Below are 20,249 nucleotides of genomic sequence, written 5' to 3'. Positions count from 1 at the left end.
GGAGAGCCAGTCCTGACAAAACTGTACCATCTGGTGAGCAAGATGTATGAGACAGGCGAAATACCCTCAGACTGCAAGAAGAATATAATAATTCCAATCCCAAAGAAAGCAGGTGTTGACAGGTGAAAATTACCGAACTATCAGTTTAATAAGTCACAGCCGTAAAATACTAACGCGAATTCTTTACAGACGAATGGAAAAACTGGTAGAAGCAGACCTCGGGGAAGATCAGTTTGGATTCCGTAGAAATGTTGGAACACGTGAGGCAATACTAACCTTACGACTTATCTTAGAAGAAAGATTAAGAAAAGGCAAACCTACGTTTCTAGCATTTGTAGACTTAGAGAAAGCTTTTGACAACGTTAACTGGAATACTCTCTTTCAAATTCTGAAGGTGGCAGGGGTGAAATACAGGGAGCGAAAGGCTATTTACAATTTGTACAGAAACCAGATTGCAGTTGTAAGAGTCGAGGGGCATGAAAGGGAAGCAGTGGTTGGGAAAGGAGTGAGACAGGGTTGTAGCCTTCCCCGATGTTATTCAATCTGTATATTGAGCAAGCAGTAAAGGAAACAAAAGAAAAATTCGGAGTAGGTATTAAAATTCATGGAGAAGAAGTAAAAACTTTGAGGTTCGCCGATGACATTGTAATTCTGTCAGAGACAGCAAAGGACTTGGAAGAGCAGTTGAACGGAATGGACAGTGTCTTGAGAGGAGGATATAAGATGAACATCAACAAAAGCAAAACGAGGATAATGGAATGTAGTCAAATTAAATCGGGTGATGCTGAGGGGATTAGATTAGGAAATGAGACACTTAAAGTAGTAAAGGAGTTTTGCTATTTAGGGAGTAAAATAACTGATGATGGTCGAAGTAGAGAGGATATAAAATGTAGACTGGCAATGGCAAGGAAATCGTTTCTGAAGAAGAGAAATTTGTTAACATCGAGTGTAGATTTAAGTGTCAGGAAGTCGTTTCTGAAAGTATTTGTATGGAGTGTAGCCATGTATGGAAGTGAAACATGGACGATAACCAGTTTGGACAAGAAGAGAATAGAAGCTTTCGAAATGTGGTGCTACAGAAGAATGCTGAAGATAAGGTGGGTAGATCACGTAACTAATGAGGTATGGCTGTGTGAATTTGCCTTATGCTGCTGTGTAAGGCGTGTGACCTTGAAGCGGACTTAGCCGCTGAGCGAGGCAGCCGCGCAACACGGTGCCTAGTATTACTAGCACCGTGTTGCTGGAAAATCAAGATTGTGCAACACTGATAAGGCGCTCTGGCGCTGTGCGCACGGGTGGGGGGCAGGAAGTACATCCTGTTCTGAGGCAGCAGCATGCTCATTCGACTCCAGGCAGCCGCACCGATCGCACAGCCATGCCGTACCGATGCAGAAAATACTACAGGAGGAGCAGACTACCAGTGTACAAGACAGTGGACACTTTCAGTTTTGTTCCTAATAATGTTTCTCAAGAAGAGCTACTGACTGGTCCTATCACATTTGTTGGATGCAAGATTAACTTTTCATGTACTACCACAGAACTTGTTCCTGGTAATTCATGGTTAACACTTGCTATAGTACGAGGTAGTTATAAGGCATTACAAGGATTGGAGTCGTACTATGACAGAGACATTATTTCCTATCGTACCTTTTCTATTGGGGAGAAGAGAAGTTTGTGGCACAACTTGACTAGAAGAAGGGATCGGTTGGTAGGACATGTTTTGAGGCATCAAGGGATCACAAATTTAGCATTGGAGGGCAGCGTGGAGGGTAAAAATCGTAGAGGGAGACCAAGAGATCAATACACTAAGCAGATTCAGAAGGATGTAGGTTGCAGTAGGTACTGGGAGATGAAGAAGCTTGCACAGGATAGAGTAGCATGGAGAGCTGCATCAAACCAGTCTCAGGACTGAAGATCACAACAACAATTTACATTCTACATTTTTATGATCGATGGATTACAAATCCAGTTACTTTTACACCCTTTCTCCATTTTATATAGCTTTATGATGATTGGGCTACATATTCAGCTACTTTTACGTCAGTTGCTTTTACTTTTAGTTGTTTTTTACCTGGATAGTCTTACGAGATAGGACCACACCCTCTCCACTATTTCTTTGTAGCTGATTGGTTTCTTCTTTTTATCAACAATCTAATGATACCTCAAACGGGTGAAACAATATTAAATAATATTAGATAACTAGATAACTTTGTAACCAAGACTTGTTTCCATTCTGAAATGATTTTTGCCATCACATCTTGTAATGTCAATTGGAATCAATTTAATTGCCACACAGATTGACAGATCAGTATTCAACAAGATACCTATTCCGTATGCTGTGGTTGAGCCCCATCTTGCATGAACCACATTATGCCTGGTCTATCCTCCAGTGCTTGCTGAGTGGTGACAAAATGTTATTGTTTTAAAACTCCAATGTAGTGTTCACTGCTTACTGTTTCTTGCTTGAAGAAAGGACCAATACAGCCTCTGATGCATACTGGAGATCAAGCTGTAATTTTGGCAGAACGCAGTGGTTTCACTTCACGCTAGTTTTCTTTATTCATACATTCATTCACACGCTGAAATTTGATTTGACTGTGAACCATATGCAGAAAACACCAAATCCTTTATCACCAATTAATGTAAGACTCTGCTATGCAAAGTTAGCCCTTTGCCCCACAGCATGTAAAGGTTTGACCTTGTGACTGGAAACACACACAGATTGTTTCTCAACTCCACACATCCTCAAATGCTTCAAAAACAGCCTGTGATGCAGTTCTTCAGATAGATTTACTCTGATATCTCTGAGTAAGTCCCGAAATTGTGGCGACATTTTCAGGACAAATTTAAGTTGGCCTGGACCAACATTTCCATTAATCGTCACTCACACTGCCTGCCCGTTCAAATCTACCAGAGCACTTGTGAGTAGTTTTTGAATCTTGTCATTTTGAACATTAAATCGTCTTTGAAAACTGCACCTTGCTGCTGTAATGCTGTATTTTAACTTGTTATATTCCAGTACCAGAAACATACATTCAATAGAATTTGATTTTGGCCTCTTTCTTAAAAGTGGATGTCACCACCCTGGGCATTGGAGTATTATTTATAGGCATTAGGTACTGGTATTACAGTGCATCTGTTAGTAGCTTTTGTAACTATTACTTCAGAACTGCTCTATAATATTCTCACTGTTTTCACAATACATGTACCTTCTGTTGCATTGCATTCTTCTACTAATCTTTGTTTTCATGTTATTTAATATTAAAATCAAGGAGTTCCTGGTTAGCCACCCTGTACTAGCCCAAAACATGTTTAAGTCAAAAGAGTCGAACAATGGAAAGTCCAGGCTGAAACAACAACACTATGGAAAGGATAGACTGCCACTCACCACAGAAGATGTGTTTAGTCACCTGACAGGCATGTTGAAAAAGGCTGCTAAAATATTGAAGGTTTTTTGGACGAAGTCCTTTTTCAGCAGAAAAACACACATATTTACACTAGCACAACTCTCAAACACATAGCCATTGTCTCAGGGCACTGGACACCAACTGTGACTGCATCTGACGAAGCAGCAATCTGCTTAGATGGGTTGTAGGTGTAAGGAGAAGGCATGAGGCGGATGGAGGTGGGAAGGGGAGGGACAGCAGAGTAAGTGTGGGAGAAGATGTTTGTGGTACCTGTTGGGGCATGCAGGGTCTTGGTGGAGACAGAATAGGGCTGTTTGGTGCAGTATCAGGAGCTATGCTTGAGGATACGAGAAGAAGGCAAAAGAACTTGTAGGGGCTCTGGTTTTAGAGGACATTTGTGATACTAGAGTGGGAGCATGGAAGGGGATAGGTAGGTGGGAGACAGGGGCTAGAGAAGGTTGAAGAACAGGGTTAGGAGTTCCTACCTGAGCAATTCAGAAAAGCTGCTGGTGGTAGGAATAATCCAAATGGTACAAGCTGTGAAGCAATCAAAGTTAAGTACACTGAGTTAGGCAGCACATTCAGCAACTGGGTTGTCCAGCTGTTTCTTGGCCACAATTTGGCAGGGGCCATTCATGCACACCGACAGCTTATCTTATCCACGTAGCCTTATATCCACGTAGAAAGTGTCACAGTGGTTGCAGCTTAGTTTGTAGGTCACGTGGCTCCCTTCACAGGTAGCCACGCCTCCAATGGGCTAGGTGTCCGTGAAAGGACAAGAGTAGCTAGTAGTGGGATGATGTACGAGACAGGTCTTGCATACAGGTCTATTGCAAGGATGCAAGTTATGATACAAGGGGGTAAGATGCAGGAATGGAGTAGAACAAGGATAGTAAGTAGATTCAGTGGGCAGCAGAATACCACTGAGAGAGGGATGGGGAGTATATTCCTTATTCGAGGCCACAATGCTAGACAGTCAAGACCCTGTCAGACAATATGATTCAGTTGCTCCAGTCCTGAGAGAGACAGAGTCATGAGAGGAGTGCACCTATGTGGCTGTATAGTGGGTATGCGGGAGGTGGTAGAAGACTACAAATGCAAGGAACAAGAGATCTGTCTATCCACATGAATGGCCATCATCAAACTGGCCAAGAGAGAGCTGGTCCATCCAGTTGCTGAAAATGCCACTCAACATTACATGCTTCACTTTATTGACCGATTCACAGCCCATGCCATCTGGGTTATTCCTACCCACGTCAGCTTTTCTGGATTGCGTAACTTTGAACTCTTTCTATAACATGCCCTTTGTTCCCGTAAGCCCCCTGGCCTAAACCGTCATTAGTCCCGTCTTCCACCTACCTATACCCTTTCCTGCTCCTGCTGACGTACGACATGTCTTCTATCCCGCCAATGCACCTGTAAGCCTTTGCCCCACTTCTACTTCTCTCCTCATTCTTTTTCTGTATAACCATGTCCCCAATCCATTGAGGCACTGCCTCTCAACACTCTGTTCCCACCAAGGCCCTGCATGCTATAACAGGTAGCACTAGCACCCACCCCCTCCCCCCACTCTGCTATCCCTCCCCGTCCTACCTCATGCCTCATACTTACCCACACCACCCATCCCAGCAGACTGCTGTTTCGTCAGACTTAGTTTGTGTGTGTGTGTGTGTGTGTGTGTGTGTGTGTGTGTGTGTTTTCCACTACAGAAAGACAGTCCAAAAGATTCATTATTTCAGCACTCTATTATTGTATCTATTTGAGACTGAACACCACCTTTAAATGGTGAGTAGTAATCTATCCTCCATGTTGTTGAAGTTAGAAGAAGATGAAGTTAGAATAGAGGAGCAGATTAGATGTGAGTAAAGTGGAGTAAAGGAGAGGTCAAGTCAGCATTAAAAATAAAAGAGGGGGGAAGAAAAGGAGAGGGAATTTGATGAATAAATTAAACAAGGAGTAAGACCGGATTGCTAGGTTGCAGGATCAGTTAAGTAGAACAGGAAACAATAAAACAGGACAGTGAGTACATAAGAAGCTAGACTATCTGTCATATGGGCAAACTGATGCATACATGAATTATGGCAAATAAAGTTTTAAGACTTTGTGATAACAATGGAGAAAGGAGAGGGACCCACAGAAACATGACTGATATATGACTGTGAGGAAACCAATGGAAAAACTTGCACCTTTATACAAAAATAGAACATTATTAAACATGAAGTACTAAGAAAATTCACTGTCACCATCCCATAAAATTCTGAAATACTGTGGAATCTCGTTAGCACATTTAGAAAGATCACAGATTTTTAATGTCACAAGTGAGAAAACGTACTACTGAAAAATACCTAATCTCATAATGATTCGATTTATTCATTAGTAAAAATGCAGAATTAAGGGTACCATATTTAGGGTATGCCGAACTTCCTGACAAGCTATCTCATTAAAGTATAATGGAAAATGCAAGAACATGTAATTTACATGTTAGTATATAAGAAGCCAAAATGTCGTAAATACAGTAACACTGGCTACCCCAATATAATGGCTGTGTGCACTTCTACCATCACCCAACTGGAACACAAGAAAGTCATGCGACTTGAGAGAGTAGCCTCTAGCACCGAAAACATGAACCTGGTATGACAGACAGAAAAAATAAAAATATTCCAAAATTGAAATTTTTAGTACTGTTCTCAAAACAAAAACACATTGTTCATTTACTGTCTCTGCATCGGTGAATCACTAATGGTAATCTAATAAGAGATCGCCACTTCAACAAACTATTGATACCTCTTACATCTTGTTAGCCTAACTACACTATAACACAGTAAGATATTGGGTGCTGTCCTGTTTTCACAAAGGTCTGAAAAACTTAGCAATGGCTGACTATTTCTTTTAGTCTAACTTTACTATTGTTTTGTCCATCTTAGGTAATACATTCATCAATTCTTCGTCAACTGCAAAACCAAAAACAGTTCTTTACTGTGTCCACTGCTTTAATAACTATTGACACTGTAGGAACTGGCAAAGATTCTTGTTCATCCTTATCCTCACTTTCTTATTATTTCTCTGCCATCTGTTAATAGGAGCTTCAACTGTCATGGACTGACAAGACACCAACACCTTTGTCACATTCAATGCATTCATCGAAGCTGAGGGAGGTAGGCAGTGTTTTCCTCTTGCCCATTTCTTGCTGCCATTGCTCAACTGCAATTCCTGTTTACTGGCATAAAGTCTTCTGTAAGTATCTGGTGAAACCCAGCCTTCTTTAAATGATCTGAGATCATGCTATCTTGCACAGCACCCCAGACACTTGTATAAAATGCATAATGTCCAAGATAGTAACATTTCTCATTGTATTATGAGCAAGTTACTGAACATGGTTGTCCAAAATTCCTTTACCTAAGAAGACCAAGGAAATATTCCAGAATTCAAATCAAGAACAACTGCCAACACAAGTAAGTAGATATCCTCAATGTTCCTCTGCACAGTGAAACAGCTTAAATCACTTATAAATGAAACGTATCCAGTCCTGATGTCAAAGAGTTAGGGGGCAGACATCTCTGCCCAAACTCTTTGCCTTTACAAATGTCTGCTTGTGTCTGTGTATGTGCGGATGGATATGTGTGTGTGCGTGTGAGTGTATACCTGTCCTTTTTTTCCCCCTAAGGTAAGTCTTTCCGCTCCCGGGATTGGAATGACTCCTTACCCTCTCCCTTAAAACCCAAATCTTTTCGTGTTTCCCTCTCCTTCCCTCTTTCCTGACAAGGCAACCGTTGGTTGCGAAAGCTAGAATTTTGGGTGTATGTTTGTGTGTCTATCGACGTGCCAGCGCTTTCGTTTGGTAAGTCACATCATCTTTGTTTTTTAGATATATTTTTTCCCACGTGGAATGTTTCCTTCTATTATATATATAAAGAACCGCAGGTCCCAACACACTTCCCTGCAGCACACCTGAATTTGCTTCTACATCTGATGACGACTCTTCATCAAAAATAACATGTTGCATCCTCCCTACCAAAAAGTCCTCAATCCCATAACAAATGTCACTTGATCATACTTTTGACAAAAAATGAAGGTGTGGTACAGAGTCAAATGCTTTTCAGAAATATACTGTATCTACTTGATTGTCTTGATCCATAGCTTTCACTGTGTCATGTGAGAACAAGGTAAGTTGGGTTTTGCACGAGCAATGTTTTCAGAATCCATGCTGGTTGGCACTGAGGAGATCATTCTATTCTAGATACCTCATCATGTTTGAGCTCAGTATATGTTTTAAGATTCTACAACAAATTGATGTCAAGGATATTGGACAGTAGTTTTGTGGATCATTTCTACTACTTCTCTTGTAGTCATTACTCACGTGTTCACGTTAAACCTACTTTTACATGGAAATGCCTGCACATTTTCTGAAGCATCACAGACTTTTCACCTTCCCAATTATTAGTGCAACATAATAAAATATTTTGCCTTGCTCTACCAAATTTTCCACAATGGTTTTCTCACCTCTGAACTACAAGGGTTTTGTCTGGCAGATGGTGAAAAGTAAGAGGCCTGTTTCATCTGCATTAAAAATGTCATTGGGGCTATACTTTTCTAGGATTGATGGAAGAGATTTCTTCCATGACTGAACAGTGTCAACGTTTATGCTTCCAGCCTCACACTTTTCTACACTAAATTGCGTCTGTTCTTGAACCTTACAATTCAACCATAAGTAGATAGTTAGAAATTTGCAAGACTCAACTTGAGTGCCAAATATATTCCTTTAGCACGAAACACAGTAAGATCAATTGGAAAATTTGAAGCATAAGCTTGTTTTGCCAACATCAACAGCACACGTTATCCATTTCTGGAAACTGGTCGTTGTGCACTCATCTTTGTTTGTCATTTCATCCTACCATACATGGTGCTTCAATCATTTCTGTTTGCTCACCACTGTATTTAATGTTGATGGAGGAATGTTCAGTTTGTTGTGTAGTATCAGCACTCTTCATGTGTCAATTTTTGTCCACTTTCTGAATAACGTTTCCACTTTTCTTCATTTGTTAACTCTCACTAGAAATAACACTGGTGACTGAGTTACACACAATTCGGTTTGTTGTTGGGCTGCTACTGAAGTCTGATGTTATCAGAGCTACTTCCAACCTACACGAACTACTTATGCGCATCATTTCTATCACAGTAAACAATCTACATGAATAGCTAAGTTGCAGAGGTTCAATAGTACTGTCTCCCTGCACGTTTTCACACCCTGCAGTACTGAGGAATGTACTAACGAGATTCCACTGTAAATGTTTCATTAATTTTCACGAACCATTATAAAGAAACATGAGGCTAAAATATTTTGAAAATTTCTCAAGAATGACTTACTATGTTTTTGTGCCCATGTTAAGAGACACTTGCTGAGGCATTAGAATGAAAATTCATTAACTCACAAGGAGAGGTCCTCAGCAGTGGGATCAACTTTTTAAATTCACCTATAGAGTCATGTAGGTTAAGGTCCTAAATTTCACATCCTGCAGCCTTTCTCTCTGGCGAGCCCTCATCTGCGAATAATCGATGAAAAAAAATTTAAGAAATTTTGCACGATGCTCTTCAATTTTAAAAACAACCATGTTGCCGACTGGTTGTGGAGTGTCACGCTAAGTACAGGCCTCATGTGCAAAGGGTTGTGCGTTCAAACCTTGTCATGTGCTTTGAAATTTTTAATGTTTCTTTATCAAAATTACTTTGACCACTATTTTCATTCAATTAACTGATTACATGTAATTGTTTTATTTCTACTGCTTTGTTCCATCATTTTTATCAACATAAATTTGATTATTTTTGTTTGTCTATCATACATAATATTTAAATACTGCAAAGTGCCAATGTATCGGTCAGAAAACAAAACACTGAATAACATTTACATTACTGTGCTATTGAGTCAAAAGCGTATTTTTAGTTACAAGATGCACTTTTTTTTGTATAACTTCATAAAAACATTTAAAACATTGTCGTTCCACTATGGGCAAAGTAAGGCAGATGACAATTTAAACAAAATAAGGGATTATAAAGCAAACAAAACTCAAGCAAAATGAGGAATGGAAATAATGAATGCAATAACATGGACAAAAATATAGGGTGATAAAACACATGAAATTAAATCGAAGTTAACACACAAAAACAATTACAATCACATTCTCGTCGATTCTAAGTGAAAAAAGAATGATAGGAAGAAGAAATGTGAGGACTTTGAAAAAGTTAATACATCAAATAAAATGATGTGACAAAGGAAAAGAGATAAATACATTTAACCCTATTAACTGAATAAAAATAATGATCAAAGTCATTTTGATAAAGAATTAAACATAAAAGATTTAAAATCGCATGAAGAGATTGATCCACAATCTCCTGTATATGTTGCCTATACTTTAACCATTACGCTGCACAACTAGTCTACTAAATATCCCTTTATCAAAGCTGAAGAGCGTCATGTAAAATTCTAAACCCCCCCCCCCCCCTTATGATTACTCGCAAATGAGTGCTCATCAGTGTGAATGGTGGCAGGATGAGAGACCGGGGACCTTATCCTACATCACTGAATAAATGATTTCAGAACGTCAATCTCGTCGCTGGCGATCTCCCCTTGTCAGTGTCAAATATGATTTAATAGTGATGTACCTCTACACAGGGAAGTCTGCTAGTGGTTAAATGTAAAGAATGGTTTGCATGATTAAAATAACCCTCTTCAAGCCACTGTAGCATTTGATACCCCACTTCCATCTACATAATATTTTCACATGTGTCTTTCAATTTCAAAGGCAAGTAGAAGTTAAAATCATATGGTTACACAAAAGTAATATCTTGAATACAATTTTTTTCCTTATTTTCTTTTAAATGTTGCTGCAATACTATTATTACAGTTAGCAATGATAACTCTGGTTCCTTGAAACTGTATGTGAATCACTTTCTTACTTGTTTGCTGAGTAGCTGTAGCATCATGGTCACCAACTTCTAGTAATTCAACTGGTTCTGCTCTCTCTTCACCCTGAAGCACCAGGTCACCTGCTATAGGCTGTAAACCAAACTTCTGCATGCGCCTTGACACAACTTTGTTCCATATGAGGCTCTGATACGAATGCAGGTACATAAGACGTGTACCGCGAGGTATCTGTCAGGTTAAAAACAATCAAAATTAATTATTATAGTAACAAAATAAATAATCATGTAAAAAGTGAATCATCTTGAATGAAACCAGAATCCATCTACAAAATCACGAAGTTATGCAGCCACTGTAATCTTCAATAGAATTTTCTTAAGTTAACTGATCATTCTGCCACAATTTTAGATGTACGTGCAGTCACTGTTGCATGTGGCTTTTATCATGATGATGTTGTTGTAACAGTTGCTGAAACATTCATTTAGGTACACGTTACCAGATAGCAACAAGAGGAAGGCTTATCAAGGCCTGTAAACTAGCTTTTGCAACCAGACTTTCATCCATGCATCAAGATAAAGTTAAGCACTAGAAGAATTACAACAATCAGAGCTTCTATGAGACTTGAATTCACAATCCATTCTGGATCAACTGAATAAATTTTGACATGTTAAAGCCCCTTCATTAAGGTAACATAAAATTCAGAAAGAATTAACTCTTTTCTTCATGAAATCTGAAACACATCGAACATCACTGACCAGGGTGTCTACGTGGACAAGGAAAAAAAATTCCTGGATTTCCCGGTTAAAAAACACACTTTCTCCCGGATGACAGTATATTTTCCCCTATCACTCTTTTGAATGGTTATGGTTTTGTACACGGGCGTACAATTTCCCGGCACTTTAGAAAACGAAACTCAGAGAAAAAGACACGTTTTGGAATTATCTTTGATGTGCAGCAACATGTACGCTGCGTATTTTCGTATTACGAAAACATACATTGGAAATCCACCAAACGCCACATGTTACTTTCCGAACCATTGAAACCGAGATTTCGATGCGCTTTTGTAAGCCATTCGTAACTCATGTCACGTGATCTCGCCAGCCGATGACAGAGGGTATTCTGAGCATAGGACATGTGATGCAGTCAGCCAGTAGCAACATCAGTGTTAAGTAGCGCGTCAAACAGGGAAAGTTAATAGTTTAAATTAATATACATAGTGTTGTCACAAGAAAAGCAAAGCTTTCACATAAAATATTGGTCTCAAGCTGCAAGAGAAGCTAAGCTTTCGCATATACTGTTGATCTTTTTTGCGCGTGTTACACTTAAAGAGATATCATACATATGTGCCTGTAAAATTTTTAATAATGACATAAATGTCTGATCTTCAGGGTTCGAGGGTTCGAAATGCTTCTAAATGGCTCGTCATCAGACACCTGATTTTTAAATGGAGTCAAACACTTTGTGATTTAATAAATTCACGGTCCATTCTTGTACGTAGTTCAACTTACGTAAAAGGATATTTACTTTGAAAGTAACGCTTTTCAAACCACCAATCGTAATATCTTCCCACGACCTGTTACAAATAGGTTCATTTCAGCAGTTGCCAGAGTGTTCAGGTAACAGGCGACACCGCGCTTGGGTAGATATCATGACGTAGGAAGCCCGTATGTACGTACGTGTAAAAGATCATCAATGAAAGATGATACTGCAAGAGCATCGGAATTTCATGAACCATATTAAAATGTGCAAATTTAAAGTGCATACTTAAAGGCACACTCGTATGTCCAGATTCCCAATGAAGTACCGTAAACCCCGACCTGATATTAAGCTTTTAAGTGTGGTTTTCAGGATGTAAATTTTCTTGGAGCACCAGTACTGTATTATATCATGTTAGGCTCTTTATTATGGCGTAATGCCACACGTGCTAGAAAATGAAAACATGCACTTGAAATGCAGCGAACAGTTGAAGCTACCCAGTACTGTGGAATTAAACATTTCGTTTCAAATACATTGACTGCCTCTGCGGAAAAGATTAGCAAAAGTCAAATTTCTTTAGCAAACAGACAAAAATAACTTCATTGTTCCGCAAGGCGATTAATGCTTGACTGTCAGAAAGGTGGAAATAAAATAAAATCTGAAACTAATGACATATTTCAGCCTTTAGTAATTATGTGAATGTGTTTTAATCCACTTGATAGCTCCCGGCCACGGATATCCGTTTTGTTTTCATTTGACGTGAGAGTAAACGAAGGGGAAACAGCAAAATCACTGAACGTAAACACGGTCACGAGGAGACTACCCACTATAGCTCAGATTGCTCTGCGCATCAGCCCCGGATCTACGACATTTGCGAACCAGGTCAATACTAAAAAAAATCGAATTTTCAAAATATGTTCACCTTGTAGCGCACATCTTTCTGAAAAGTCTGAAACATAAAACGTATGTATTCAAGGAAATGTAAGACATATTATTTGGTCTTAAGTATGCCCAAGTGCAGTTCCATGCCTCTTCATAAAGCACTTTTCTACTGCACGTCCAAACTATATTCAGGAGAGTGGAAATTGCAATGTCCTGTGGTGCCTCTCCTGCTCCCAGTCGGCCGGTTTGGCAGCCTCTCTTAAAAAAAAAAAAAAAAAAAAATCTCGCAATTAATAGCGGATTGGATTATTTGTAATCGAGAGAACAAGAACTCTTCGGAAAATCTGAACTCTTCATTGCCCCTTAATTAATAACTTGCTGTTTTGTGTGACATAAAATTAAATATAGGATACATAAAACCAGTACTGACAAGAGATAAGCAAGAAATTACACATTTCTTCAAACCTTAGCTCCTAGCATTTTTTTCTCTCGAATCTTGCTACAGCTTTACATGGCGTTGGTTGGTTGGTTGGTTGGTTGGTTGGGTGAAAGATTAAAGGGACCAAACTACAAAGGTCATCGGTCCCTTGTTTCATAAAAACACAGAGCAGAGTGAAACTATCCACCAGGCAGGCAAAGCACTAAAAGAAAAATTCCGGGGGAAGAAAAGCCCCATAGTCCATTGTAAGACAACACGGAAAACAGAGCACAGCAACAAAAACAACATAGAGAACAAAGACAGAAGGAATTAAAACTGCACAGCAGAGGACTGTGGCTGGCTGATCACGAAAATAATAGGATGAGCCAGCCACTCTGCAACACGTTAAAACCTCCAGCCTAAAAGTTTAGGGCGGAGTCGAATCACAACACAAAACTAATTAAAAGAGAGAGCTCAAAAGAGGGTGATGTTAAAAAAAAAATTAAATGGACCTATGAAAGCCGCTTGCGCGAATAAAACTTAAAACCCGATCTGCCATAGAGACATTGTTACCTAAAAGAGATGATAAAGCACCCTGGAGATTAAAAGTTCGCCTGAGGGCGGTTAAAAGAGGACAGTCCAACAATATATGGGCCACCGTCATAATCGCACCACAGCGACAATGAGGGGGTCCTCTCGACGCAGCAGATGACCATGCGTCAGCCAAGAGTGACCAATGCGGAGCCTACAGAGAACCGCAGAATCCCTCCGAGAGGCCCGCATGGAGGAACCCCACACAGTCGTAGCCTCCTTTACACGCCGCAGCTTTTTACATGGCGTGTTTTCCTTTCTGTGAAAGGATCTTTTACCTCATCAAAGTTTGTCAAACGTTTTGCTACATGGAAAATCGAAATGTAGTTATCTAATACTGAAAAAGCTGTTAATACAAATAATACCCAAGACTGGTGTGGTTTCTCGATCTGATTACGTCTACTTTGCCACTGCCTGCTAGATAAAACAAAATAGGCCTTTCAAATAATACGGCAGCAATTTTATAACACACCAAATAAACGAGACTGTTTTGGCACAAATGGTCATTTTTATAACATGACAGAATATAATCCAATAAGTATTAATATCAAATGCCTATTAGGCCTACTACAAGCAAAAAGCTTTATGTTAGGAAATAGTTTCACGTTTCATTCATATGCACCAGCTTCTCTAGCATGAGATCGAAAACTAGTATTACAAAATTTTTATATAAAGTTTGGAATCGTCTTATTCTTCCGTAATTTGTGTGATGTCCTCGTTTCTTCTCCGTCCTAGTTCTGACAAACAATCCTGTCATCACCAATTCTGTAGCTATTGCTGCCACTGTCAAAATTTGTTCGCCGATTAACTTCACTAACCCTGCCAGAATCACTGGTTTGGTTCTCCCGCAATTATTCTCCGGTTAGGCATTGTTACGTGTACGTACAACACATTTTCCGCATTACTTCCATAATAGAACTTAAGCGGCTGGTAGCCGGGGACGGTACTACTGGTCCTTACTAGTGTAGCGATCTGGCCAAACATTTTCTGTCAAAACTTCATTTTCTTGGACACACCGAGAAGATAATACATAATCTTTCTCACCTGTTATTCCCGTCAGTCGTTTATTTCCATTCTGATAGTATGAATCTATGGATTTCGCTAGTAATTATAACAACGCTGATCATTTGCACACCCAATCAGCCACATAATCAGACAGCGATTGCCATTCATCCATTCGGCTTTACTCCACTCAGCTCGTATACCCCCGTCCCCTTTTGTTTGTGGAAAGTTTATTTCTAGATGTGACGAGGATTCTCCCGACAGAGACATCACGTACACTATGCATGCATTCAAAAGTCAGCTTATGATTCATTCAGAAATCAACTTAAAATGTGTTCAAAAACCAACAGAGAAGCGTTTCAAAATCATATGACTAATTGATAGGCAAACATGTGCTGGATGCTGGGTACTTTGTGAAACAAGTTTTTTTTTCCCCTCAAGAATATGAATTAGGCGCCCCCTTTTCCCGGAAGTATCTAGCTGCTTGCTGCGACTGCTTGCACAGCCAACAGCCACATTCCTGTTGACAGAAGCGGGAGAATCTACTACTCAAACGTGACTCTACTGCGCATGCGCATGAGCCCGCGCATTAACTGCTAAAACAAATCGAATGTAAACAGTTGCGACTTCACGCTCATTGGAGGCAATTTGTTGTTATGAAGCACTGCTAGTCTTCCTAAAGCCTTTGACACATTTTCAATCGGCACACGCTTGCATGAGCACTTGTGTCATCGTCGTATATGGCGCATTTCCTTTGCAATTTAAGTTATTTTCGTTTTTTTCTCTCGTTTATGTTTTATTGTTGAAGTATTATTCTGCAGTAGCGGGATACAGTAATATCCTTTGTTAGTGTGTCGGTTCTTACTAGTCAAAATTACAAAAATTTAACTGAAAACTAAAACAATGAAAAAATCCCGGAATTCTAAAAATATCCCGGGTTTTTCCCAGTTTTCTCCCGGATGAAAAAAATCCTGGGTTTTTCCCGGATCTCCCGGTTGGCCCGGGTCGTAGACACCCTGTTGACATAATTTTGAACTTCCCGCTTTTCAACAAGAAACCCTCCCAACACCAAATTCATTGTATTCGTGGCCACTGTTTGAAACAGTTGGCTCAATACATGAGTAAGTAACCAGTATGGTAACTGCCTTCAATTCTCACACTTACCTGAATCGCATGGATTACAAGCTGAATCCATTCAGACATTCCTACAAAACAGTGTGTACCTCTTTTTACACATCAATTTCTTCTTCAGGGCTACGCTTTTCTGAAACCTGGGATCAAATGAACCTTTGTCTTCCCACACTTTACTCCTACAAAAAGTAAAGACGTCATATGGCCAAATATTGTTCTGGATGCCACCACGCATGGTCCTGTCCACCACGCATGGTCCTGTTGAATGTAGTATGCCATTGCCTTCCTCCAATCTTCTGAACTGACTGACACCACCAGTTGCAGGGGGCACTACAGTTTAACATGGATTCCGAACCATGTTGGAAGTCTGAATTTTTTCACACCAACAAACATTGCCAGAGCTGAATGAAGTGAAAAGTGACCCATAAAACTCTAGGATTGATCAAGAAATAAGCCTTTGGATTTGTATATTTCATTCACTATAAGAACAAACCCAAACACAAACGCGATGACTGATCAGCAGCCATAGCACACATACACCGGTGTTTTTACACTCTTGGAAATAGGACCAATGAATGTATTAGGTGGTATCTTATTACGAAGTCGCTGCACATGAAACTTTAGAATATTCTAACAAAGATGATGTGACTTACCAAACGAAAGTGCTGGCAGGTCGATAGACACACAAACACAAACATACACACAAAATTCAAGCTTTCGCAACAAACTGTTGCCTTATCAGGAAAGAGGGAAGGAGAGGGAAAGACGAAAGGATGTGGGTTTTAAGGGAGAGGGTAAGGAGTCATTCCAATCCCGGGAGCGGAAAGACTTACCTTAGGGGGAAAAAAGGACGGGTATACACTCTCGCTTGTGTCTGTATATGTGTGGATGGATGTGTGTGTGTGCGCGCACACACACACACACACACACACACACACACACACACACACACACACACACACACACACACACACACACATCCACACATATACAGACACAAGCAGACATATTTAAATATGTCTGCTTGTGTCTGTATATGTGTGGATGTAAATACGTCTGCTTGTGTCTGTATATGTGTGGATGGATATGTGTGTGTGTGCGCGAGTGTATACCCGTAGTATAATCCATTGACGTCATTTCACTGGCACTAATAAACTTGAGAACGCGGTCGGCTGAGCCCGTGTCATCTGCTAAAATCGACGATATATCAGGCGATAGCTGTAGACGGGAGCGTAACGGATTAAAATAGGGGCACTCAATTAAAAGGTGTCTTACCGTCCACAGCTGAGAGCAGTGGGGACAGAGTGGGGGAGGATCGCCGCTTAAAAGATGTCGATGACTAAAAAGACAGTGCCCTATCCGGAGCCTAGTTAAAATTACCTCCTCCCGACGACACGTTCGGGAGGAAGAGGTCCAAGCACAAGGAAGAGCTTTTATGTCCCACAATTTATTATGGCTAAGCGTCGACCAATGCGTGTGCCATAAATGAAAAACACGACGACATAGAACGCTCCGTAGATCGGCGAAGGGAAGCGATTGAATAGCTGGCCGATGAAGAGAGACTGCAGCCTTGGCTGCAATATCGGCCGCCTCATTTCCACAGATACCAACGTGTCCCGGGAGCCAGAGGAACGCCACCGAGACGCCCCCCAGGTGGAGCAAGCGCAGACAGTCCTGAATCCGGTGGACCAGAGGGTGCACAGGATAAAGAGCTTGGAGAATGAGGAGAGAGCTGAGAGAATCTGAGCAGATAACGTACTGTATCCGCTGATGGCGGCGGATGTAGTGGACAGCCTGGAGAACAGCGTAAAGCTCCGCAGTATAAACCGAACACTGGTCGGGAAGCCGAAAGTGATTTGGGGTGTCGCCAACAATATAGGCACTCCCTACACCTAACGATGTTTTCGAGCCGTCGGTGTAAATAAATGTGGCATCCGTTATTTGTGCACATAGACCAGCAAATGCCCGACGATAAACAAGTGAAGGGGTACCATCCTTGGGAAATCGACAAAGGTCACGGAGCAGGCAGATCCGGGGACGGAGCCAAGGCGGTGCTGTACCCCAAGTTGTCAAGAAGGTTTTAGGAAAGCGAAAGGAAAGAGAATGGAGCAGTTGACGGAAGCGGACTCCCGGTGGTAGTAGGGAGGAGGGGCGGCCTGCATACCCTACATCAAAGGAGGCGTCGAAAAAAATGTCATGGGCTGGATTAGCAGGCATGGGGGCCAGATGGCTAGCATAACGACTCAGAAGGACTGCTCGCCGATTGGACAGCGGAGGTTCAGCAGTCTCAGCATAAAGGCTTTCCACAGGGCTGGTGTAAAAAGCTCCAGACACTAAACGTAATCCACGGTGGTGGATAGAGTCAAGACGCCGAAGAATAGATGGCCGAGCAGAGGAGTAGACTATGCTTCCATAGTCCAATTTCGAGCGCACTAAGGCGCGATAGAGGCGGAGAAGGACCACTCGGTCCGCTCCCCAGGAGGTACCATTCAGGACACGGAGGGTGTTGAGGGATCGCAGACAGCGAGCCGAAAGATAGGAAACGTGGGAGGACCAGCACAGTTTTCTGTCAAACATAAGACCCAAGAATTTAGCGACGTTTGAAAACGGAAGGTTGACAGGACCTAGATGTAAGGAGGGCAGAAGAAACTCCTTACGTCGCCAAAAATTAACACAAACTGTCTTACTGGGAGAAAAACGGAAGCCAGTTTCGATGCTCCAAGAGTGGAGGCGATCGAGACATCCTTGAAGACGTAGTTCAAGAAGGCTGGTCCGTTGAGAGATGTAGTAGATCGCAAAATCGTCCACAAAGAGGGAGCCCGAGACATCAGGAAGGAGACAATCCATAATTGGATTGATGGCAATGGCAAACAGTACAACACTCAGCACGGAGCCCTGGGGTACCCCGTTTTTCTTGGGAGAAAGTACGGGAGAGAGTGGTGTTCACCCGCACCCTAAATGTGCGCTCTGCCATAAATTCGCGAAGAAAAAGGGGCAGCCGACCTCGAAAGCCCCAAGAGAACAGTGTGCGGAGGATGCCTGTCCTCCAACAGGTATCGTATGCTCTCTCCAGATCAAAAAATATTGCTACTGTTTGGCGTTCCCGGAGAAAATTGTTCATGATATAAGTGGAGAGAGCAACAAGATGGTCAACTGCAGAACGATGCTTTCGAAATCCGCATTGGGCAGGTGTTAAAAGACTGCGGGATTCCAGCCACCAAGCTAAACGGTAATTCACCATACGCTCCAAAACCTTACAGACACTACTCGTGAGAGAAATAGGGCAATAGCTAGAGGGGAGATGTTTGTCCTTTCCAGGTTTCGGAACAGGAACGACTATAGCTTCCCGCCATCGTCTGGGAAAAGTACTGTCGGTCCAAATTCGATTATAAAGGCGAAGGAGGTAACGCAGACTATGGGTTGATAAATGCAGCAACATTTGGACGTGGATACCATCTGGTCCTGGGGCGGAGGATCGAGAAGAAGAGAGTGCATGTTAGAGTTCCCGCAAGGAGAAAACAGTATTGTAGCTTTCACGATTTTGAGAGGAGAAAGCAAGAGGTCGCACTTCCACTGCACGTTTCTTCGGGAGAAACGCTGGCGGGTAATTTGAAGAGCTCGAAATCTCAGCAAAGTGCTGACCCAATGAGTTAGAAATTGCGACGGGGTCCACTAATGTATCATGCGCGACAGTGAGCCCAGAGACTGGGGAGAAACTAGGCGCGCCTAAGAACCGTCGAAGCCGACTCCGAACTTTCGAGGAGGGAGTGAAGGTGTTAAATGAGCTAATAAAGAATTTCCAGCTTGCCTTCTTGCTATCGCAGATGACACGACGGCATCGCGCTCGAAACTGCTTATAGCGGATACAGTTGGCCAAAGTAGGATGGTGGCGGAAAACGCGGAGAGCACGTCGCCGCTCACGTATGGCATCACGGCATGCCTCGTTCCACCAAGGAACTGGGGGGCGCCGGGGCAATTCGGAAGTGCATGGTATTGAATGTTCCGCAGCTGTAAGAATAACGTCGGTAATGTGTGTGACCTCATCGTCGACGCTGGGAAAGTGACGGTCATCGAATGTCGCAAGAGACGAAAAAAGTGTCCAATCGGCTTGGGCAAACTTCCAGCGTCGCGGGCGCATGTAGGGCAGTTGAGGCTGCAGTCTAAGGACACATGGAAAGTGGTCACTCGAGTGTGTATCATCAAGGGCGAACCATTTGAAGCGCCGAGCTAGCGGAACAGTACCGACCGCAAGGTCCAAATGAGATAAATTTGTCGTGGAGGCTGACAAAAATGTAGGGACTCCAGTGTTGAGGCAAACTAGATCTGCTTGGTGGAAGACGTCTAGCAATAGTGAGCCACGTGGACAAGGACGTGGAGATCCCCAAAGCAGGTGGTGGGCATTGAAGTCCCCAACCAGCAAATATGG

General features: G+C 41.7%; 1 protein-coding gene across 2 annotated transcripts in view; it reads right to left on the bottom strand.

Moving 5' to 3' along the window:
* LOC124544731 overlaps positions 1-20,249 on the bottom strand; it is a 151,767-nt gene that overhangs the window by 55,013 nt on the left and 76,505 nt on the right. For both annotated transcript variants that reach the window (XM_047123382.1, XM_047123383.1), the window contains exon 9: positions 10,359-10,554. In XM_047123382.1, coding sequence (XP_046979338.1) covers positions 10,359-10,554 — 196 coding nt within the window. The remainder of the gene's footprint in view (positions 1-10,358; positions 10,555-20,249) is intronic.

Source organism: Schistocerca americana, chromosome 8, assembly GCF_021461395.2.
Source record: "Schistocerca americana isolate TAMUIC-IGC-003095 chromosome 8, iqSchAmer2.1, whole genome shotgun sequence".
NCBI classification, from domain to species: Eukaryota; Metazoa; Arthropoda; class Insecta; order Orthoptera; family Acrididae; genus Schistocerca; species Schistocerca americana.
This window is presented reverse-complemented; position numbering and strand designations above follow the sequence as displayed.